The following is a 22,947-nucleotide window of genomic DNA, read 5'->3' as shown; positions in this document are numbered from 1 at the left end:
AATTTTTGAAAATATGGCAAAAACAACATTCACCGGTACCGAGCTAATCAAGACTCTAAAGTCTGTAAACCAACCCATCAAGTTGAACGTATTGGTGCAGCTTTTAGTGAACAATCAGATCACCGAGCTCACTAAGCAGGAGCTACGTGATGCCCACAAAAATATAAAGAACGTCCTGGCAATGGCTGTGAAATGGGGATTTGTTAAAAAATGCCATGGCCATTATTATGCTGCCACTCATTACAAAGACATCGCGACAGAACTGGACTGGGACTCAGATGAGTCCTTTTCAGAGGCAGATTCTGTTTCAGCAATGAGTGATTCGTCTTCGGAGGAGAAGGATGACGAGGATTAGTAATCAACGATCTTCAACGATCATCTGAGGGCTGAGGGACATTTCTGGCAGCATATAATTTTAAATATCAATGAATAAAAAATGTATTAAAGTAATTTTTGGCGATATAAATGTTTTTAGAGGTACATTTGCATATATGCACTTCGATCTGGTACAAATCTATCGTGTACTCTCCTTTTCTGTGATTATAACCATTATTAACCATTCCGATAGATTGCGGGGTAAATTTTAAGTCCAATATCTACTCAAATAATGTTAAAATATTTCCTATTTGTACACTCGTAGCACTTAATTATTTTGCTTGTAATTTTTACGTTTCAGAATTCTAAGACTTTTTTTTTACACTCCAAAAAGTACAAATTAAATTCAAATTTAAATCTAAACCATTTATGACCTTGTCTAATCTGATGTAATTTTTTGTTCTTTTATTTTTCCAGGCTGGGAACTGCGCGGCTTAAATTGTTATAAATATTTCAATATCAAACATTCGTGGGAGAAAAGCGCGGAACTGTGTCGAAGGTGAGTGGAATCATATAACCATAACTGCATATATATATATGATAATATCTAGATCCCCTCTCTTTCACTCCGAGATGGTGTAGTTTTTGGGAGAGAGACTTCTCTCTCCTGTCGACGATTGAGCGGAGAAGCTAATCAAGTTTTTTGCCAGCTTTACGCTTGAGCGAATGTGCTACCTGTTGTTCTTGATAGAGAGAGATGCAGGGAGAGGTATTGATAGATTGATGGATGAACGGATGAACGGATGGTTGGTTGGTTTGCTGCTAGAGAGATGTATATGTACTGATTCCATCGATTGCCGTTACAGCACCGCATTGCATTTCCGCTCGCCGACAGTTAACTGTCAATGCCAAAGTGGTCTCGAACCCCAAGCCAAAAACTGAATACCGAAGAAAAGAAAACAAGTTGCCGGCTATGGACTTATGGCTATGGGTGGTACTGTCCAAGTTTGAAATTACTTTTGCAGTCGCCGACTGGATGGGGCAGGGCAGGGCAGGGCCCGTATCAAGCCGAATCGATACGTGAATGATTCATACATAATTTCTTGTGGCTCCACCTTCTTCTTCTGTTCGAAGCGAAAAGAAAGTCGCGCTGAAACGCTTCCGGCAGAGTTATTCCCGACTCGACTTGTTTTTTTTCTGGGTGTTAACCTGTGCCGATGACCCAAATATTTTGTATAGCAATCACCTGACCAAAGCAGGAATATCTTTGGGAAAATTGAGAGTGTTTTGATAAGAGACTCTCCAGATAGAGACCCCCTCTTCTTCTTTGCGTCTCTCTGTTTTAATGAACGTGAGAATCACGAGCTTGTGAAGAGCCCCGCTGACCCATAGGGCATGTCAGGTGAAAGTTTCTTTTCGGTTTTGTGTATTTTTTCGGTTTGGGTTGAGCTGAAAATATTAATAATGTTATTGGCGGGATGATTAACTCCTGAATGAACTGAACGCTGAATGTCAATGCCCTACGCAGCAATTTCTCTTTGCCATCGGCGGCGGCGTTAAATGCCACTTAAATATGCCCGGCACATGGTCAACTATCAACTACTGCTCCACGAAGACTACGGACTACCTGTCTGCCTGCTCCTAATGTGCGTCCAAGTAATTTACATGCCATAGACCTCGCCTCGCCCCAGAGCCAGTCTCAGGCCCATTTGAATGCCTGTAACGTGGCTTTCGATGGGCAGAGGAGAGAAGTTCAACAAACGTTAGCTTCTGGCGACGGCAACAATTGTTTCACTATTTTTCTTTGCCAAAAATAACGTTACACACATGCGTTGACAGGTGTCGTTGCCCGTCAGGGACAGACAGAGACCCACAGAGACTCCACTCCATTCATTTGTGAAATATCTCTCGATTTTATTTGTTTCCCCTCTTTCTTTTTTCTTTTTTATTTATTTTTTTGTTGGTGAAATTTCTTTTTGGCGTGTGCAGCATGCGAAATGCGGTAGAATGAAGGAGAGCCTCCCTGACAAGGCGTTAACATTTCGAGTTAACGGAGTTGTTACCAAAAACAAAATTAAAAAAAGAAAAAACATGTTTACATTTTTGGCTGGCAGAAAAGTAAAGCAATTGAAGCACTGTCTTGGAAATATATTTTTTGAGGGGTTTCATTTGCCCGATTTTCTGCTTCAGTGAAATATTTGATCACTTTTTTTTATACCAATACCGAAAGTACTCGTTCAAAAATGTGACTGAAAATTCGCCCACTAATAAGATAAATACCTCATAAACTAAAGAAAAAAAATAAAAAAAAAAACATTTAAAAAAGTCTTAATAAAATAAAACCTAAAAAATGTATAATAAAAAAAAATAATAATATGTAACATTTAAAAAAAAAAGACTACAATTAAATTTAAAAAAAAAAGGATTTTAATTTATGTTAAACTAAATTTTACATTTACATTTTAAAATAAACAATTTTTACATTTACATTTTAAACATATACAATTTTTACATGCAAAATTAAAAAAGTTGCACGTATCAAATTTAAAAAATATTTATTTCAAATTAAAAAAAAATTAAATTAAAAATCTAATTAAGAGCTATAAATTTACAAATCAGTAAATCTAAAATGTGAAGTGAAATCTCTAACGTATTGAAGCATTGCATCACATAAACCCGCCCCAGACTTTTACATAAACCCAAAAAAAAACGAAAAAAAAAAGATATTTCTTTTTGGCGTTGCGTCTGTAGTTTTCACTCTTGTGTGTGGCATGCCGCACACGTGGGGGGCAATTGTCGTTACAGCAGGGGGCAAGGCGGATACTCACAAGGGTGTGTCTTTCATATATAATTTTTACATATATTGCATGCATTTTTTGGCATATGCCACAGCTGCGAGAAATTGCCAAAGACAGCCAGGGCCCACGCGTCGTATGCGTAATGTGGCAATGGCTGCAAGGGAAAAACTTGTTTTTCTTTTCTTTTCCCCCAACTGAAATAATGGCAGAACTCCAAATTATGTGGGAAACATGAGATTGGAAATCAAAGAGAGCTTAGCGATTGGAAATGAAAGTTTTTTTCTGGTGCCACTGGATTCCCCACTAATCCCCGGGTTACTTAGTCGTGTAATTGGGGTAGAAACATATGAAAAATAGAAAGTAAAGCGCAGCTGCATAATAATGGAAATTGCATTAACAAAACGGAAGCAATCGTTGGCCAAGAGCTGCATAAGCAATTGTGTTAATCGTCTATATCCTCTCTTTTCTCTGTGTTTCATTGCAGATATGGCGCCGAGCTGGTGGCCATCGATAGCTATGCGGAGAACAACGACACCCTGTCTATTGCGCGGGCCAGTGATCCCAACCAAAGGGCCTCCGACAAGTACTGGCTGGGCCTGGCCTCCCTCGATGATTTGAGAACAAACACTCTGGAGTCTGCTTCCGGGGCCTTGATCTCCCAGTACTCGGGTTTCTGGTCGTTGCATCAGCCCAGTGCCGATTCCGGAGAGTGTGTGGCCGCTGGTTTTGCTGGCAAATCGCAGAGCTGGGATCTGGGCACCTGCGAGTCGCTGCTTCCCTTCATGTGTCGCTCGCCCGCGTGTCCCCAGGGAGCCCTGCATTGCGCGAATGGCAAGTGCGTCAATCAGGCCTTCAAGTGCGATGGCAGCGATGATTGTGGCGATGGTACGGATGAGCTGGATTGCCCAGCACAATGCCACTTCCACATGCAGTCCGGTGGAGATGTGATCGAGACGCCCAACTATCCGCACAAATACGGAGCCCTGAGCAAGTGCAAGTGGACGCTGGAGGGACCGCTGGGCAGCAACATCATCCTGCAGTTCCAGGACTTTGAGACGGAGAAGACCTTCGACACCGTTCAGATCTTGGTGGGAGGACGCACAGAGGATAAGTCCGTGTCCCTGGCCACGCTCAGTGGCAAGCAGGATCTGACCACGCAGCCTTTTGTGTCTGCCTCGAACTTCATGATTGTCAAATTCACCACCGATGGCAGTGTGGAGCGTAAGGGTTTCCGTGCCACCTGGAAAACGGAGGCCAAGAACTGTGGCGGCACGCTGAAGGCCACGCTCCAGCGCCAGATCCTCACGAGCCCCAACTATCCGAAGCAATACCCTGGCGGTCTGGAGTGTCTGTATGTGATCAAGGCCCAGCCGGGACGCATCATCTCCATTGAAGTGGACGATCTGGATGTGGCCGAGGGACGGGACTACCTATTGATACGCGATGGCGACACACCCATGAGCCGCACCATTGCCAAGCTGACGGGCAAGACAGTCCAAAACGAGCGCGTTATCATCTCCACGGGAAATGCTTTGTATCTGTATTTCAAGTCCAGTTTGGGAGAGGCAGGCAAGGGCTTCAGTCTGCGCTATATTCAGGGCTGCAAGGCCACCATCTCGGCAAGGAATGGAACTGTCACCTCGCCCGCCTTCGGCCTGGCCGACTACCCAAAGAATCAGGAGTGCTACTTCACCATCCGCAACAGTGCTCGTGCACCACTGTCCCTGAAGTTTGACAAGTTTACGGTCCACAAGAGCGACAATGTGCAGGTGTTTGATGGTTCCTCCACGTCTGGTTTGCGCCTGCATTCGGGCAACGGCTTTACGGGCACAGCGGCTCCCAAATTGACCCTGACAGCGTCATCGGGTGAGATGCTCATCAAATTTACATCGGATGCATTGCACAATGCTGCGGGGTAAGCTCCTGAGCCTTAAACCAATCGAATCCTCCATTAATCTTTGCTCTTTCCTTTGCCAGATGGTCGGCTACATTCTCGGCAGATTGCCCTGAACTGCAGCCAGGCATTGGGGCCTTGGCCTCCAGTCGCGACACCGCTTTCGGTACGCTGGTCAGCTTTACATGTCCCATTGGACAGGAGTTTGCCACCGGCAAGACGCGCCTGGTAACGGAATGTTTGCGCGGTGGCAACTGGAGTGTCTCCTACATACCAAAGTGTCAGGGTGAGTCCATCAAAGAACCCCGGAAAATGGTTTAAACGGTGTACTAATGTTTGTTTTATCCCTTCTTGCAGAGGTCTACTGCGGTCCTGTGCCACAAATCGATAATGGCTTCTCCATTGGCTCCTCGAATGTGACGTATCGCGGCATTGCCATGTACCAGTGCTATGCGGGCTTTGCCTTTGCCTCCAGCGCACCCATTGAGAAGATCTCCTGCCTGCCCGATGGCCGCTGGGAGCGCCAGCCCCATTGCATGGCCTCGCAGTGCGCTCCACTCACAGAAGTAGCTCATGCCAATGTCACGCTACTGAACGGAGGCGGACGCAGCTACGGCACCATTGTCCAATACGAATGCGAACCGGGCTACGAGAGGAATGGCCATCCAGTGCTTACGTGCATGTCGAATGGCACCTGGAGCGGGGATGTGCCTAAGTGCACGCGCAAGCGTTGCCACGAGTTCCCAGAGATCGAAAATGGCTTTGTGGTGGATGCGTCGCGTGCATATCTGTACGGAGACGAGGCCAGGGTGCAGTGCTACAAGGGATACAAGCTGATCGGCAGCAATATCATGCGCTGCAGCGAGGCCCAGCGTTTTGAGCAGCCCCCCACCTGTGAGGACATCAACGAGTGCAGCTCCTCGCAATGTGATCTGACCACCACCGAGTGCTTGAACACCAATGGCTCCTTCCATTGCCAGTGCCGCAGCGGATTCACAGCCACCACGGAGTGCCGTCCTGTGGCCGATTTGGGTCTGGGAAATGGCGGCATACCCGATGACAGCATCACGACTTCAATCAGCGAGCCAGGCTACAGCAAAACCCAATTGAGATTGAACACGATGGGCTGGTGCGGTGGCTCCTCGGAGCCCGGTGCCAACTGGATACTGATTGACCTGAAGGCACCCACCATTCTGCGGGGATTCCGCACCATGTCCGTGCAACGGCCCGATGGCAATGTGGCCTTCAGCTCGGCTGTGCGTCTGCAGTATACCAACGATCTGACGGATGTGTTCAAGGACTATGCCAATCCCGACGGCACAGCCGTGGAGTTCAGGATCCTAGAGCCCACTCTGTCCATACTGAACCTCCCGCTCCCGATCGAGGCGCGTTATATACGCTTCCGTATACAGGACTATGTGGGTGCGCCTTGTCTGCGCATGGAACTGATGGGCTGCACGCGCCTCGACTGCGTGGACATCAACGAGTGCAGCAAGAACAACGGCGGCTGCGACCAGAAGTGCATCAATTCCCCTGGAGGCTATGCCTGTGGCTGCAACACGGGCTACCAGCTGTACACCTCGAACGGCACGGCCGGCTACCACATTGAACGCTCGGAAACGGGCGAACGGGATGGCGATTCCTATCAAAGGAACAAGACTTGTGTGCCTCTGATGTGCCCCGACCTAGAGGCCCCGGAAAATGGTCAACTGCTGAGCGAACGGAACGAGTATCACTTTGGAGATGTGGTGCGTTTCCAGTGCCATTTCGGATACATAATGAGCGGCAGCTCGGCGGCCCTGTGCCTGTCCAGCGGTCAATGGAATGCCAGTGTGCCCGAGTGCAATTGTAAGTCCCCGGAAAACAGAAGATATTTTGACACTTATTAAACGAATTTCCCTTTTTTTACAGATGCCAAATGCGTGTCCCTGCCCGATGATAAGCTGGAGGGTCTGACTGTGGCCCGTCCTGATCCCGAGTCTGTGCTGGTGCCCTTCCGCGATAACGTGACCATTACGTGTGGCTCGGCGGGACGTCAGTTGCGTGCCACCGCCTCCTCGGGCTTCAGGCAGTGCGTGTACGATCCCAAACCGGGTCTGCCCGACTACTGGCTGTCGGGCATGCAGCCCTCTTGCCCGCGCGTCGACTGCTATCCGCCCATGCCCACGCCCGGAGCGGAATACGGACAGTTTGTGGACACCCGTTTCCAGAGCAGCTTCTTCTTTGGCTGCCAGAACACCTTCAAGCTGGCCGGACAGACGGGCCGTCACGACAATGTCGTGCGCTGCGGTGCCGAGGGCATCTGGGACTTTGGCGATCTCCGGTGCGAGGGACCCGTGTGCGAGGACCCAGGCAGACCGGCCGATGGTCGACAGATTGCACGCAGCTACGAGCAGTCCTCGGAGGTCTACTTTGGCTGCAATCGTCCTGGTTATATCCTGATTAACCCACGGCCCATCACGTGCATACGCGAGCCAGAGTGCAAGGTCATCAAACCTCTGGGATTGAGCTCTGGCAGGATACCCGATTCGGCCATCAATGCCACATCGGAGCGCCCCAACTACGAGGCCAAGAATATACGCCTGAACTCTGCCACCGGATGGTGCGGCAAGCAGGAGGCCTTCACGTACGTGAGCGTCGATCTGGGTCAGATCTATCGCGTCAAGGCCATCCTAGTGAAGGGCGTGGTGACCAACGACATTGTGGGTCGCCCCACGGAGATCCGTTTCTTCTACAAGCAGTCGGAGAGCGAGAATTACGTGGTGTATTTCCCCAACTTTAACCTAACGATGCGCGACCCAGGAAACTACGGAGAACTGGCCATGATCACGCTGCCCAAGTACGTCCAGGCGCGCTTTGTGATCCTCGGAATCGTCAGCTACATGGACAACGCGTGCCTGAAGTTCGAGCTGATGGGCTGCGAGGAGCCAAAGAACGAGCCCTTGTTGGGCTACGACTATGGATACTCGCCCTGTGTGGACAATGAGCCACCGATCTTCCAGAACTGCCCCCAGCAGCCGATTGTGGTGCGTCGCGACGAGAACGGCGGTGTGCTGCCCGTGAACTTTACCGAGCCCACGGCCGTGGATAACTCCGGGTCGATAGCCAGGCTGGAGATCAAGCCACAGAACTTCCGCTCGCCCAGCTATATCTTCAAGGATACGGTGGTCAAGTATGTGGCCTTTGATTACGATGGCAACGTGGCCATCTGTGAGATCAACATCACAGTCCCGGACGTGACGCCTCCATTGCTGCAGTGCCCGCAGAGCTATGTCATCGAACTGGTGGACCGTCAGGATAGCTACAATGTGAACTTCAACGACACGCGCAAGCGGATCAAGGTGTCGGACGAAACAGGAGAGGTGCGTCTGCAGTTTACGCCAGAGCGGGCCGTGATCAAAATAGGAAACTTCGAGAACGTCACAGTGACGGCCACGGATAAGTTCAACAATCGTGCCAGCTGTCACTTCCAGGTCTCTGTGCAGGCCTCACCCTGTGTGGACTGGGAGCTGCAGCCGCCAGCCAACGGAGCCATCAATTGTTTGCCCGGAGACCGGGGACTCGAGTGCATAGCCACCTGCAAGCCCGGCTTCCGCTTCACAGACGGCGAACCCCTGAAGACGTTCTCCTGTGAGACCTCACGCCTCTGGCGGCCCACTTCGGTGGTGCCCGATTGTGTCTCCGAGAACACCGAGCAGGCTGCCTATCATGTGACGGCCACTATTACCTATCGCGCCAACGGTGCCGTGGCCCAGTCCTGTCTTGGACAGTACCAGGATGTGCTCTCGCAGCACTACACGGGACTGAATGCTCTGCTCTCGCAGCGCTGTTCGGCGGTGAATGTGAACATGAACGTGACGTTCATCAAGTCGGTGCCCATGCTGCTGGAGGAGAACGTGGTCAAGATGGACTTCATCCTATCCATCCTGCCAGCGGTGCGACAGCCCCAGCTGTACGACCTGTGCGGATCCACCCTGAACCTAATCTTTGACCTGAGTGTGCCGTATGCCAGTGCCGTAATCGATTCCCTGCTGAACATCTCCAACATTGGCAATCAATGTCCACCGCTGCGTGCCCTGAAGTCGCAGATTTCGCGAGGATTCAACTGCAATGTGGGAGAGGTCCTGAATATGGACACCAGCGATGTGCCACGCTGTCTGCACTGTCCTGCCGGCACCTATGTGTCCGAGGGTCAGAACAGCTGCACCTACTGCCCCCGAGGCTACTACCAGAATCGCGATCGCCAGGGCACGTGTCTGCGCTGTCCGGCCGGAACCTACACCAAGGAGGAGGGCTCCAAGTCCTTAAATGATTGCATACCCGTCTGTGGATATGGCACCTACTCGCCCACTGGCCTCGTGCCGTGTCTGGAGTGCCCGCGCAACTCTTTCACCGCCGAACCCCCAACGGGTGGCTTCAAGGATTGTCAGGCCTGTGCGGCACAGACCTTCACGTACCAGCCAGCCGCCTCGAACAAGGATCTGTGCCGCGCCAAGTGTGCAGCCGGCACCTACTCCGCGACGGGACTGGCGCCATGCTCGCCCTGTCCCCTGCATCATTACCAGAGCGCCGCCGGATCCCAGAGCTGCAACGAGTGTCCCAGCAACATGAGAACGGATGCCGCCGGCTCCAAGGGAAGGGAGCAGTGCAAGCCCGTGGTCTGTGGAGAGGGAGCCTGCCAGCACGGAGGATTGTGTGTGCCCATGGGCCACGACATCCAGTGCTTCTGCCCAGCTGGATTCTCGGGACGTCGCTGCGAACAGGACATTGACGAGTGCGCCTCGCAGCCCTGCTTCAATGGCGGCCAGTGCAAGGACCTACCACAGGGCTATCGGTGCGAGTGCCCCGCCGGATATTCGGGCATCAATTGCCAGGAGGAGGCCAGCGACTGCGGCAACGACACCTGCCCCGCCCGTGCCATGTGCAAGAACGAGCCCGGCTTCAAGAATGTGACCTGCCTGTGCCGCAGCGGCTACACGGGCGACCAGTGCGACGTCACCATCGATCCTTGTACGGCCAACGGCAATCCCTGTGGGAACGGAGCCAGCTGCCAGGCACTGCAGCAGGGACGCTATAAGTGCGAGTGTCTGCCGGGCTGGGAGGGACTCCACTGCGAGCAGAACATCAACGATTGTGCGGAGAATCCCTGTCTGCTGGGCGCCAACTGCACGGACCTGGTCAATGACTTCCAGTGCGCCTGTCCGCCCGGCTTTACGGGCAAACGCTGCGAGCAGAAGATCGACCTGTGCCTGTCGGAACCCTGCAAACATGGCACCTGCGTGGACCGACTGTTCGATCACGAGTGCGTCTGCCATCCCGGCTGGACGGGTGCCGCCTGCGAGGTGAATATCGACGACTGCGAGAACCGACCCTGCGCCAACGACGGCATCTGTGTGGACCTCGTGGATGGCTACAGCTGCAACTGCGAGCCTGGATACACTGGCAAGAACTGCCAGCACACGATCGACGATTGCGCTTCGAATCCGTGCCAGCATGGAGCCACCTGTGTGGATCAGATCGATGGCTTTACGTGCAAGTGCCGTCCCGGCTACGTGGGTCTCAGCTGCGAGGCGGAGATCGATGAGTGCCTCAGCGATCCGTGCAATCCCGTGGGCACCGAACGCTGCCTGGATCTGGACAACAAGTACGAGTGCGTCTGCCGCGATGGCTTCAAGGGCATCCTCTGCGAGACGGATATCGATGACTGCGAGGCGCAGCCCTGCCTCAACAACGGCATCTGTCGCGATCGTGTCGGTGGCTTCGAGTGCGGCTGTGAGCCCGGATGGAGCGGCATGCGCTGCGAGCAGCAGGTTACGACCTGCAGCCTCCAGGCGCCATGCCAGAACGATGCCAGCTGCATTGACCTGTTCCAGGACTACTTCTGTGTGTGCCCCAGCGGCACCGATGGCAAGAACTGCGAGACGGCACCCGAACGCTGCATCGGCGATCCGTGCATGCACGGCGGCAAGTGCCAGGACTTTGGCTCCGGCCTGAACTGCAGCTGTCCGGCGGATTACTCCGGCATTGGCTGCCAGTACGAGTACGATGCCTGCGAGGAGCATGTCTGCCAGAACGGTGCCACCTGTGTGGACAATGGTGCTGGCTACAGCTGCCAGTGTCCCGCGGGCTTTACGGGCCGCAATTGCGAACAGGACATTGCCGACTGCAAGGACAACTCGTGTCCGCCTGGGGCTAGCTGTGTGGACCTCACCAACGGCTTCTACTGCCAGTGCCCCTTCAACATGACCGGCGATGATTGCCGCAAGGCCATCCAAGTGGACTACGATCTGTACTTCAGCGATCCCTCGAGGTCTACGGCCGCCCAGGTGGTGCCCTTCGCCACGGGCGGAGCCAACAGCTTGACGGTGGCCATGTGGGTGCAATTCGCCCAGAAGGACGATCCCGGCATCTTCTTTTCGCTGTACGGAGTGGAATCCGCACGCATGACGCAACACCGTCGCCTCCTGCTGCAGGCCCACTCCAGTGGCGTGCAGGTCTCGCTGTTTGAGGACCAATCCGATGCCTTCCTGAGCTTCGGCGAGTACACCTCCGTCAACGATGGACAGTGGCATCATGTGGCTGTCGTCTGGGACGGCGTCAGCGGACAGCTGCAGCTCATCACCGAAGGATTGATTGCCAGCAAAATGGAGTACGGCGCTGGAGGAGCCCTCCCTGGGTATCTCTGGTCGGTGCTGGGTCGTCCACAGCCCTATGGCGGCGTCAGCCATGAATTGGCCTACTCAGATGCCGGCTTCCAGGGCACCGTGACCAAGACCCAGGTGTGGGCCCGCGCCCTCGACATCACCTCCGAGATCCAGAAGCAAGTGCGCGACTGTCGCTCGGAACCAGTACTCTATCCCGGTCTTATTCTCAACTGGGCCGGCTATGAGGTCACCTCCGGGGGCGTGGAGCGGAATGTACCCTCGCTGTGCGGACAACGCAAGTGTCCTGTGGGCTATACCGGCGGCAATTGCCAGCAGCTGGTTGTGGACAAGGAGCCACCAGTCGTCGAGCACTGCCCTGGAGATCTGTGGGTCATAGCAAAGAACGGTTCGGCCGTCGTCACCTGGGATGAGCCACACTTCAGCGACAATATTGGCGTCACGAAGATCTACGAACGCAATGGACATCGCTCGGGCACGACCCTCCTCTGGGGCACCTACGATATCACCTACATTGCCTCCGATGCGGCTGGCAATACGGCTTCCTGCAGCTTTAAGGTTTCGCTGTTGAGTAAGTATCCACCACAAAATATCCTGCTATTGAATATCATTTATTTTCATCTGAAATGTATTTCTTTAGCTGACTTCTGCCCTGCCTTGGCTGATCCCGTGGGTGGCTCGCAGGTCTGCAAGGACTGGGGCGCAGGCGGACAGTTCAAGGTGTGTGAGATTGCCTGCAATGCTGGTCTACGCTTCTCCGAACAAGTGCCCGAATTCTACACCTGCGGAGCCGAGGGCTTCTGGCGTCCCACGCGCGAACCCTCGATGCCTCTGGTCTATCCATCCTGCTCGCCCTCGAAGCCCGCGCAGCGTGTGTTCCGCATCAAGATGCTCTTCCCCTCGGATGTGCTGTGCAACAAGGCGGGACAGGCAGTGCTGCGGCAGAAGGTGACGAACTCTGTGAATGGATTGAACAGGGACTGGAACTTCTGCTCGTATGCCATCGAGGGAACGAGGTTTGTTTTTGCATGAAAGAAAGCTTTGATATCCAATTAATCTTTGTTTTCGGATAGAGAGTGCAAGGACATTCAGATCGATGTCAAGTGCGATCATTATAGAGGGGCGCAGAACAATCGCGTGCGTCGCCAGGCCAAGGACGGTGGTGTCTATGTGATGGAGGCGGAACTGCCGGTGGTCAAGTAAGTAGAGCCCCTAAGGAGAGACCCTCAGTGGTCCAGCATGTCGTGTATTATATATATATTTTGTGTGTACTTCCTGTGTATATGTTATATGTTTTATGTATTGTATTTGTTCGTTAACCCACAAAAACTTACAGCGATGAGGATGACGATCTGGCATTGACGGGTCGCCAGGGACGCCAACAAACTGGCGGTGATACATACACCCTGGAGATAGCCTTCCCGGCTGTAAAGTATGTCCATGTCCTTAGCATTCCATTCGTTTTGCGGTTCATGCACCCCGATATATCTGCCCAGCACCAATCCACCAAAAAAACCAAACCAATCGCCATGCAAAAACACTTTCTAATGCTTTTTCTAATACCATACTACATGTCTATGCGTGCTAACACCACTCGATGTGGGTTTCTCTTGGTTTATTTAAAGAATAGACGAAAAATATTACTTGCACAAAGATATTTCAATAGAATACCATGGATATCTGAAGGTTTATCTATCTGTTGCTCAAATCAAGTAATATTTATCTCATGAACTTTAACTAGAGTCCGAGAAATCCACCATTAAGATTAATTGTATTAATATACAAATGAAAATCCATTAAAAACCCACGTAGTAACTTGTAATTTTCCTGCTGCCTCTTTAGCGATCCTGTGGTCCATACATCGACGGGCGAACGCTCGAGTGTCAAGCAGCTGTTGGAGAAACTCATCCTCGAGGACGATCAGTTTGCCGTGCAGGAGATCCTGCCCAACACAGTGCCCGATCCGGCCTCCCTGGAGCTCGGCTCGGAGTACGCCTGTCCCGTGGGTCAGGTGGTGATGATACCCGACTGTGTGCCCTGTGCCATTGGCACCTACTACGACAGTGCCAACAAGACGTGTATTGCCTGTGCGCGCGGCACCTATCAGTCGGAGGCGGGCCAGCAGCAGTGCAGCAAGTGTCCGGTGATTGCAGGACGTCCTGGAGTCACGGCTGGACCTGGAGCCCGGTCGGCGGCCGACTGCAAGGAACGCTGTCCGGCTGGCAAGTATTTCGATGCGGAGACGGGTCTGTGCCGCTCCTGCGGCCATGGATTCTATCAGTCGAACGAGGGAGCCTTTGGCTGCGATCTGTGCGGCCTCGGTCAGACCACCCGCTCCACGGAGGCGAACTCGCGCAAGGAGTGCCGCGACGAGTGCAGCTCTGGCCAGCAGCTCGGCGCCGATGGTCGCTGCGAGCCCTGCCCGCGTGGAACCTACCGCCTGCAGGGCGTACAGCCCTCGTGCGCCGCCTGTCCCCTGGGACGCACCACACCCAAGGTGGGTGCCAGTTCCGTGGAGGAGTGCACCCTGCCTGTTTGCTCGCCCGGAACCTATCTGAATGCCACCCTCAATATGTGCATTGAGTGCAGAAAGGGCTTCTATCAGTCCGAGTCGCAGCAGACCGCCTGCATCCAGTGCCCGCCCAATCACAGCACCAAGATCACCGGCGCCACCTCCAAGAGCGAATGCACCAATCCCTGCGAGCACATAGCCGAGGGCAAACCCCACTGCGATGCGAATGCCTACTGCATCATGGTACCAGAGACCTCGGACTTTAAGTGCGAGTGCAAACCGGGCTTCAATGGCACTGGCATGGCCTGCACGGATGTGTGCGACGGCTTCTGCGAGAACTCGGGCACCTGTGTCAAGGATCTGAAGGGTACACCCTCTTGCCGTTGCGTCGGCTCCTTCACCGGACCCCATTGCGCCGAGCGTTCGGAGTTTGCGTACATCGCGGGCGGCATTGCCGGTGCAGTGATCTTCATTATCATCATTGTACTGCTCATTTGGATGATATGCGTGCGCTCGACGAAGCGCCGCGATCCCAAGAAGATGCTAACTCCTGCCATCGATCAAACGGGCTCGCAGGTGAACTTCTACTATGGCGCCCACACACCCTACGCGGAGTCCATAGCGCCCTCGCACCACAGCACCTATGCGCACTACTACGACGACGAGGAGGATGGCTGGGAGATGCCCAATTTCTACAACGAAACGTATATGAAGGATGGTATGCGATAGAATTGTTTTCCATCACATTTTTTCTTAAAATAAAATTGATTTTGTGCAGGTTTGCATGGGGGCAAGATGAGCACATTGGCCAGGTCGAATGCCTCGCTTTATGGAACTAAAGAAGACTTATACGATCGACTGAAACGTCATGCCTACACGGGCAAGAAGGGTATGTACTTATTTCCTTATTTATTATCTTTAAATATTTATTTTGTTTTGTTTTTTTTTTCCAGAAAAGAGTGATAGTGATAGCGAAGTGCAGTAAACAATAAACAACGAGAAGCATATGTAATTAAAATCTGCTTTAATGTAAAATGTGGTCATACAAAAATATAACAAAAAATACACACACAAACACACACACAGACAGATCAAGGGAATGTTCCAACACTGCCCCCCAAAATACTCATTGGAGGGAGAGCCTTGCATTGAATCAACGTAATTGCTGTGAACAAAATCATCTATCGAATCCGAGTCCAAATGTCAGCCAATTACAGCAGCAATTACGTGGCTTAATGCCAGGCTTTAAGCGAGAGAGAGAGCTGCTCGAAACGAAACGCAAAGAGAAATCTGAAATCTTAAATAAGTAAAACTCCAATATGTGCTCTTTAGGTATGCAAACTAAATGAAATTAAGTCGAACTTATATGCATAACTTAACATAATATAATAAAGAAATTATATTGTTTTAATCTTAAGTATTATTTACCTATACCACAAAACAACACAACAAAACACAACTCGGATCGAAAACCATCTTTGCTTGACAGACAAGCCACCAAATTGCAATACATACTTACTATATACTTATATGCTATACTATATACATTTAAATATAGATTTTTCCAACCAATATAGGATTGTGTGTCCAAAACTTGTTGAACAAATTCCGCGAGTGCTGTAAAAAGCAAATCAAATATAGTCGTTATTTTGTAATTTAATAAAAACAAAAATCAATTTAATTATTATGTATGTATGTATGACAATTAATTTTATGAAATTCTCTTGTATAAAATAAAAACAACATGAAAACAAATGAAACTATTTGAAGTCAGTGCTTTTATTTCGCACCAAATTTCGGGAGTATAAGCCCTATGGATGCTATATCGCCGTAATTATATGATATAAATCGATTAGTAACACACAACTTTCTACCCGAATACTTTGTTTTTTTTTTTATTAAATATACATATGTATCCCCAAAAAAACAGAAACAAGCAATCCAAGCCCAACGAAACCCCAGTTGTCAAATTCGTGAACGTGTGAGAATACTGAAAAAGTATCAGTGTTATTCGGAGTGGCAGAGAGTTCACAGCTCGGGAGCAAAATAAATTCTAAATTTTGTAGTTTTTTTTTTCGGCAATATTTTTTGACTAGATATTAAGAATAAAGTGATATTTTTTTTAAACTAATTTAAGCAAAAAGTGAAAAACACAACCAACAAACAAAAGACAGTGAAACAAAACAAACAAAACAAAAATGTTCGTTTCGTAAGAAAGTATTTAGTTCCGGTTCGAGTAATAAGTTCACTCTATCTACCTATCTTCCTTAGAAGAATAATACAACAGCCAATCAACACCTTCTACTCCATTACTGCTTTAAACAATAATCAACAAAAAAAAACTGCGAAAAAGGTTTGTTTGGTACGAAACTATTTATTGGTCCAGTTAACAATATCTACCGATCCAACAGACGCTATTGGGGTCTCACTTTAGCTGGCAGGCGCTCTTCCTCGGGGTCCTACGGATGCTGTATCATAGACGAATAATACAACAACCAATCAACACCTACGCTCTTACAGCATTAAACAACAATCAAAGAAAAAACTGCGAAAAAGGTTTGTTTGGTACGAAACTATTAGTCCAGTTAACAATATCTACCGATCCAACAGACTCTATAGGGTTGCGCCCATCAGCTGGCAGGAGGTCGTCCTCGGAGTCCAACGGATATACATATACGCGATCAAGCACGAGCACGAGTGAAAAACTGTACAATACTATATTTTGATACTAATAATTGTATATTTTTATACCAAAAACAAATTGATTGTCAGATTGATTGATTGATTGATTGATTGATTGATTGATTATAGACTTATATTTATATATGCCTGAAGAGCTATGATAATTCACTATTTGTTTGATTGATTCTGACGGAAAATCCAGTGCCCAGTGTCCAAATCGAAAATCGGTGCTCCTGCCTCAAAAACTAAACCAACGGTTTCACTTGTAAAGCTGATTTGCATATATGTATACATACTACATATACATACATATGTATGTACATGCATATCTACATATGTACAGAGTGTTTACTAAACACAATTCCGACAATATTGAAAGATTACGACGGACGAAGACTCGGGAACGTGAGAATTACATTGGAATTTCATTTGGAATAAGAATTGCCAATCCAATGTCTTATGCATTAGGAGAGAGCGTGGAAGAGGAGCAGAAAAGAATACAATTTCCCATTCTCCTCTCTCCCAGTTCTAGCTTCCATTTGCACGCGTTCACAATCAGCTCCGCGTTCTTTTACCCGGTTTCGGGTCGCGAAAAGCGGAAAAATTGTGTAAATAATTCAGAATATATTGTCACGTAATAAGTTTTAGTGTAGGGCGCTGAAAAATATAAAAAATCCTGGCTTTAAAGTGTTAAATTTATGAAAATAAGCGTGCGTCTATTGAGAGCGTGAGAATGTAAACAATGGAATGGCAGAAAAATTGCATATCGCGATATAGCGTAGCTAATTACTATGTGTAAGCATTTTTATTAGATTAATTTATTAATTTTTCGTATGTACATAAATAAGCCCTGGGTCGCATGTGTGTCACAGGTGTCTTGCATTTTTTTTTCTTTCGGCCACGCGGTCTTTTTGTTTGTATATGTATGTATGTATGTATGTGTGTGTGCGAAAAAAGCGTAAATGGCGCAAAGTCGCTGTCCCTAAAGGAGAGAGCGAAGAGGAAAGAGCGAGTTCTGCCTGCTGGGCGCCAACTGCACGGACCTGGTCAATGACTTCCAGTGCGCCTGTCCGCCCGGCTTTACGGGCAAACGCTGCGAGCAGAAGATCGACCTGTGCCTGTCGGAACCCTGCAAACATGGCACCTGCGTGGACCGACTGTTCGATCACGAGTGCGTCTGCCATCCCGGCTGGACGGGTGCCGCCTGCGAGGTGAATATCGACGACTGCGAGAACCGACCCTGCGCCACCTGTGTGGATCAGATCGATGGCTTTACGTGCAAGTGCCGTCCCGGCTACGTGGGGGTCAGCTGCGAGGCGGAGATCGATGAGTGCCTCAGCGATCCGTGCAATCCCGTGGGCACCGAACGCTGCCTGGATCTGGACAACAAGTACGAGTGCGTCTGCCGCGATGGCTTCAAGGGCATCCTCTGCGAGACGGATATCGATGACTGCGAGGCGCAGCCCTGCCTTAACAACGGCATCTGTCGCGATCGTGTCGGTGGCTTCGAGTGCGGCTGTGAGCCCGGATGGAGCGGCATGCGCTGCGAGCAGCAGGTTACGACCTGCAGCCTCCAGGCGCCATGCCAGAACGATGCCAGCTGCATTGACCTGTTCCAGGACTACTTCTGTGTGTGCCCCAGCGGCACCGATGGCAAGAACTGCGAGACCGCACCCGAACGCTGCATCGGCGATCCGTGCATGCACGGCGGCAAGTGCCAGGACTTTGGCTCCGGCCTGAACTGCAGCTGTCCGGCGGATTACTCCGGCATTGGCTGCCAGTACGAGTACGATGCCTGCGAGGAGCATGTCTGCCAGAACGGTGCCACCTGTGTGGACAATGGTGCTGGCTACAGCTGCCAGTGTCCCGCGGGCTTTACGGGCCGCAATTGCGAACAGGACATTGCCGACTGCAAGGACAACTCGTGTCCGCCTGGGGCTAGCTGTGTGGACCTCACCAACGGCTTCTACTGCCAGTGCCCCTTCAACATGACCGGCGATGATTGCCGCAAGGCCATCCAAGTGGACTACGATCTGTACTTCAGCGATCCCTCGAGGTCTACGGCCGCCCAGGTGGTGCCCTTCGCCACGGGCGGAGCCAACAGCTTGACGGTGGCCATGTGGGTGCAATTCGCCCAGAAGGACGATCCCGGCATCTTCTTTTCGCTGTACGGAGTGGAATCCGCACGCATGACGCAACACCGTCGCCTCCTGCTGCAGGCCCACTCCAGTGGCGTGCAGGTCTCGCTGTTTGAGGACCAATCCGATGCCTTCCTGAGCTTCGGCGAGTACACCTCCGTCAACGATGGACAGTGGCATCATGTGGCTGTCGTCTGGGACGGCGTCAGCGGACAGCTGCAGCTCATCACTGAAGGATTGATTGCCAGCAAAATGGAGTACGGCGCTGGAGGAGCCCTCCCTGGGTATCTCTGGTCGGTGCTGGGTCGTCCACAGCCCTATGGCGGCGTCAGCCATGAGTTGGCCTACTCAGATGCCGGCTTCCAGGGCACCGTGACCAAGACCCAGGTGTGGGCCCGCGCCCTCGACATCACCTCCGAGATCCAGAAGCAAGTGCGCGACTGTCGCTCGGAACCAGTACTCTATCCCGGTCTTATTCTCAACTGGGCCGGCTATGAGGTCACCTCCGGGGGCGTGGAGCGGAATGTACCCTCGCTGTGCGGACAACGCAAGTGTCCTGTGGGCTATACCGGCGGCAATTGCCAGCAGCTGGTTGTGGACAAGGAGCCACCAGTCGTCGAGCACTGCCCTGGCGATCTTTGGGTCATAGCCAAGAACGGTTCGGCCGTCGTCACCTGGGATGAGCCACACTTCAGCGACAATATTGGCGTCACGAAGATCTACGAACGCAATGGACATCGCTCGGGCACGACCCTCCTCTGGGGCACCTACGATATCACCTACATTGCCTCCGATGCGGCTGGCAATACGGCTTCCTGCAGCTTTAAGGTTTCGCTGTTGAGTAAGTATCCACCACAAAATATCCTGCTATTGAATATCATTTATTTTCATCTGAAATGTATTTCTTTAGCTGACTTCTGCCCTGCCTTGGCTGATCCCGTGGGTGGCTCGCAGGTCTGCAAGGACTGGGGCGCAGGCGGACAGTTCAAGGTGTGTGAGATTGCCTGCAATGCTGGTCTACGCTTCTCCGAACAAGTGCCCGAATTCTACACCTGCGGAGCCGAGGGCTTCTGGCGTCCCACGCGCGAACCCTCGATGCCTCTGGTCTATCCATCCTGCTCGCCCTCGAAGCCCGCGCAGCGTGTGTTCCGCATCAAGATGCTCTTCCCCTCGGATGTGCTGTGCAACAAGGCGGGACAGGCAGTGCTGCGGCAGAAGGTGACGAACTCTGTGAATGGATTGAACAGGGACTGGAACTTCTGCTCGTATGCCATCGAGGGAACGAGGTTTGTTTTTGCATGAAAGAAAGCTTTGATATCCAATTAATCTTTGTTTTCGGATAGAGAGTGCAAGGACATTCAGACCGATGTCTGGACCCTCAGTGGTCCAGCATGTCGTGTATTATATATATATTTTGTGTGTACTTCCTGTGTATATGTTATATGTTTTATGTATTGTATTTGTTCGTTAACCCACAAAAACTTACAGCGATGAGGATGACGATCTGGCATTGACGGGTCGCCAGGGACGCCAACAAACTGGCGGTGATACATACACCCTGGAGATAGCCTTCCCGGCTGTAAAGTATGTCCATGTCCTTAGCATTCCATTCGTTTTGCGGTTCATGCACCCCGATATATCTGCCCAGCACCAATCCACCAAAAAAACCAAACCAATCGCCATGCAAAAACACTTTCTAATGCTTTTTCTAATACCATACTACATGTCTATGCGTGCTAACACCACTCGATGTGGGTTTCTCTTGGTTTATTTAAAGAATAGACGAAAAATATTACTTGCACAAAGATATTTCAATAGAATACCATGGATATCTGAAGGTTTATCTATCTGTTGCTCAAATCAAGTAATATTTATCTCATGAACTTTAACTAGAGTCCGAGAAATCCACCATTAAGATTAATTGTATTAATATACAAATGAAAATCCATTAAAAACCCACGTAGTAACTTGTAATTTTCCTGCTGCCTCTTTAGCGATCCTGTGGTCCATACATCGACGGGCGAACGCTCGAGTGTAAAGCAGCTGTTGGAGAAACTCATCCTCGAGGACGATCAGTTTGCCGTGCAGGAGATCCTGCCCAACACAGTGCCCGATCCGGCCTCCCTGGAGCTCGGCTCGGAGTACGCCTGTCCCGTGGGTCAGGTGGTGATGATACCCGACTGTGTGCCCTGTGCCATTGGCACCTACTACGACAGTGCCAACAAGACGTGTATTGCCTGTGCGCGCGGCACCTATCAGTCGGAGGCGGGCCAGCAGCAGTGCAGCAAGTGTCCGGTGATTGCAGGACGTCCTGGAGTCACGGCTGGACCTGGAGCCCGGTCGGCGGCCGACTGCAAGGAACGCTGTCCGGCTGGCAAGTATTTCGATGCGGAGACAGGTCTGTGCCGCTCCTGCGGCCATGGATTCTATCAGTCGAACGAGGGAGCCTTTGGCTGCGATCTGTGCGGCCTCGGTCAGACCACCCGCTCCACGGAGGCGAACTCGCGCAAGGAGTGCCGCGACGAGTGCAGCTCTGGCCAGCAGCTCGGCGCCGATGGTCGCTGCGAGCCCTGCCCGCGTGGAACCTACCGCCTGCAGGGCGTACAGCCGTCGTGCGCCGCCTGTCCCCTGGGACGCACCACACCCAAGGTGGGTGCCAGTTCCGTGGAGGAGTGCACCCTGCCTGTTTGCTCGCCCGGAACCTATCTGAATGCCACCCTCAATATGTGCATTGAGTGCAGAAAGGGCTTCTATCAGTCCGAGTCGCAGCAGACCGCCTGCATCCAGTGCCCGCCCAATCACAGCACCAAGATCACCGGCGCCACCTCCAAGAGCGAATGCACCAATCCCTGCGAGCACATAGCCGAGGGCAAACCCCACTGCGATGCGAATGCCTACTGCATCATGGTACCAGAGACCTCTGACTTTAAGTGCGAGTGCAAACCGGGCTTCAATGGCACTGGCATGGCCTGCACGGATGTGTGCGACGGCTTCTGCGAGAACTCGGGCGCCTGTGTCAAGGATCTGAAGGGTACACCCTCTTGCCGTTGCGTCGGCTCCCTCACCGGACCCCATTGCGCCGAGCGTTCGGAGTTTGCGTACATCGCGGGCGGCATTGCCGGTGCAGTGATCTTCATTATCATCATTGTACTGCTCATTTGGATGATATGCGTGCGCTCGACGAAGCGCCGCGATCCCAAGAAGATGCTAACTCCTGCCATCGATCAAACGGGCTCGCAGGTGAACTTCTACTATGGCGCCCACACACCCTACGCGGAGTCCATAGCGCCCTCGCACCACAGCACCTATGCGCACTACTACGACGACGAGGAGGATGGCTGGGAGATGCCCAATTTCTACAACGAAACGTATATGAAGGATGGTATGCGATAGAATGGTTTTCCATCACATTTTTCCTTAAAATAAAATTGATTTTGTGCAGCTTTGCATGGGGGCAAGATGAGCACATTGGCCAGGTCGAATGCCTCGCTTTATGGAACTAAAGAAGACTTATACGATCGACTGAAACGTCATGCCTACACGGGCAAGAAGGGTATGTACTTATTTCCTTATTTATTATCTTTAAATATTTATTTTGTTTTGTTTTTTTTTTCCAGAAAAGAGTGATAGTGATAGCGAAGTGCAGTAAACAATAAACAACGAGAAGCATATGTAATTAAAATCTGCTTTAATGTAAAATGTGGTCATACAAAAATATAACAAAAAATACACACACACACACAGACAGATCAAGGGAATGTTCCAACACTGCCCCCCAAAATACTCATTGGAGGGAGAGCCTTGCATTGAATCAACGTAATTGCTGTGAACAAAATCATCTATCGAATCCGAGTCCAAATGTCAGCCAATTACAGCAGCAATTACGTGGCTTAATGCCATGATAACAAATGAAACTATTTGAAGTCAGTGCTTTTATTTCGCACCA

General features: G+C 50.9%; 3 protein-coding genes across 8 annotated transcripts in view; all 3 read left to right on the top strand.

Moving 5' to 3' along the window:
- LOC108161190 overlaps positions 1–15,869 on the top strand; it is a 44,390-nt gene extending 28,521 nt beyond the window's left edge. For 2 of the 5 annotated variants that reach the window (XM_033392677.1, XM_033392676.1), the window contains exons 4-14: positions 793–874; positions 3,598–5,028; positions 5,091–5,293; positions 5,365–6,855; positions 6,919–12,240; positions 12,310–12,685; positions 12,743–12,868; positions 13,006–13,101; positions 13,512–14,899; positions 14,960–15,070; positions 15,135–15,869. In XM_033392677.1, coding sequence (XP_033248568.1) covers positions 793–874; positions 3,598–5,028; positions 5,091–5,293; positions 5,365–6,855; positions 6,919–12,240; positions 12,310–12,685; positions 12,743–12,868; positions 13,006–13,101; positions 13,512–14,899; positions 14,960–15,070; positions 15,135–15,166 — 10,658 coding nt within the window. In that variant the 3' untranslated portion in view covers positions 15,167–15,869. Of the gene's footprint in view, positions 1–389; positions 478–792; positions 875–3,597; positions 5,029–5,090; positions 5,294–5,364; positions 6,856–6,918; positions 12,241–12,309; positions 12,686–12,742; positions 12,869–13,005; positions 13,102–13,511; positions 14,900–14,959; positions 15,071–15,134 lie in introns of those variants that run through there. The other 3 variants (XM_033392678.1, XM_033392679.1, XM_033392680.1) reach the window with 3 other exon arrangements.
- Positions 15,870–15,979: 110 nt separating this feature from the next.
- On the top strand, positions 15,980–16,954 carry LOC117188629. Of its 2 annotated transcripts, none has more exons than XM_033392681.1 (4): positions 15,980–16,011; positions 16,453–16,534; positions 16,593–16,737; positions 16,792–16,954. In XM_033392681.1, the coding sequence occupies exons 1-4, from the start codon at positions 15,995–15,997 to the stop codon at positions 16,905–16,907; spliced, it is 360 nt and encodes a 119-aa protein (XP_033248572.1). In that variant the 5' UTR covers positions 15,980–15,994; the 3' UTR covers positions 16,908–16,954. The 2 variants fall into 2 exon arrangements, with proteins under 2 accessions (XP_033248572.1, XP_033248573.1); XM_033392682.1 differs by lacking the exon at positions 15,980–16,011 and adding an exon at positions 16,181–16,390.
- Positions 16,955–17,605: 651 nt separating this feature from the next.
- LOC117188676 (sushi, von Willebrand factor type A, EGF and pentraxin domain-containing protein 1-like) lies at positions 17,606–22,721 on the top strand. The gene is made up of 6 exons (XM_033392868.1): positions 17,606–17,658; positions 17,852–19,842; positions 19,912–20,287; positions 20,996–22,383; positions 22,444–22,554; positions 22,619–22,721. The coding sequence occupies exons 1-6, from the start codon at positions 17,606–17,608 to the stop codon at positions 22,648–22,650; spliced, it is 3,951 nt and encodes a 1,316-aa protein (XP_033248759.1). The 3' UTR covers positions 22,651–22,721.
- Positions 22,722–22,947: the final 226 nt, after the last annotated feature.

The sequence above is a fragment of the Drosophila miranda genome, chromosome 4 (assembly GCF_003369915.1).
Source record: "Drosophila miranda strain MSH22 chromosome 4, D.miranda_PacBio2.1, whole genome shotgun sequence".
Taxonomy (NCBI): Eukaryota; Metazoa; Arthropoda; class Insecta; order Diptera; family Drosophilidae; genus Drosophila; species Drosophila miranda.
Note: the sequence above shows the minus strand (reverse complement) of the source record. Positions and strands in the feature narration are given on the sequence as shown.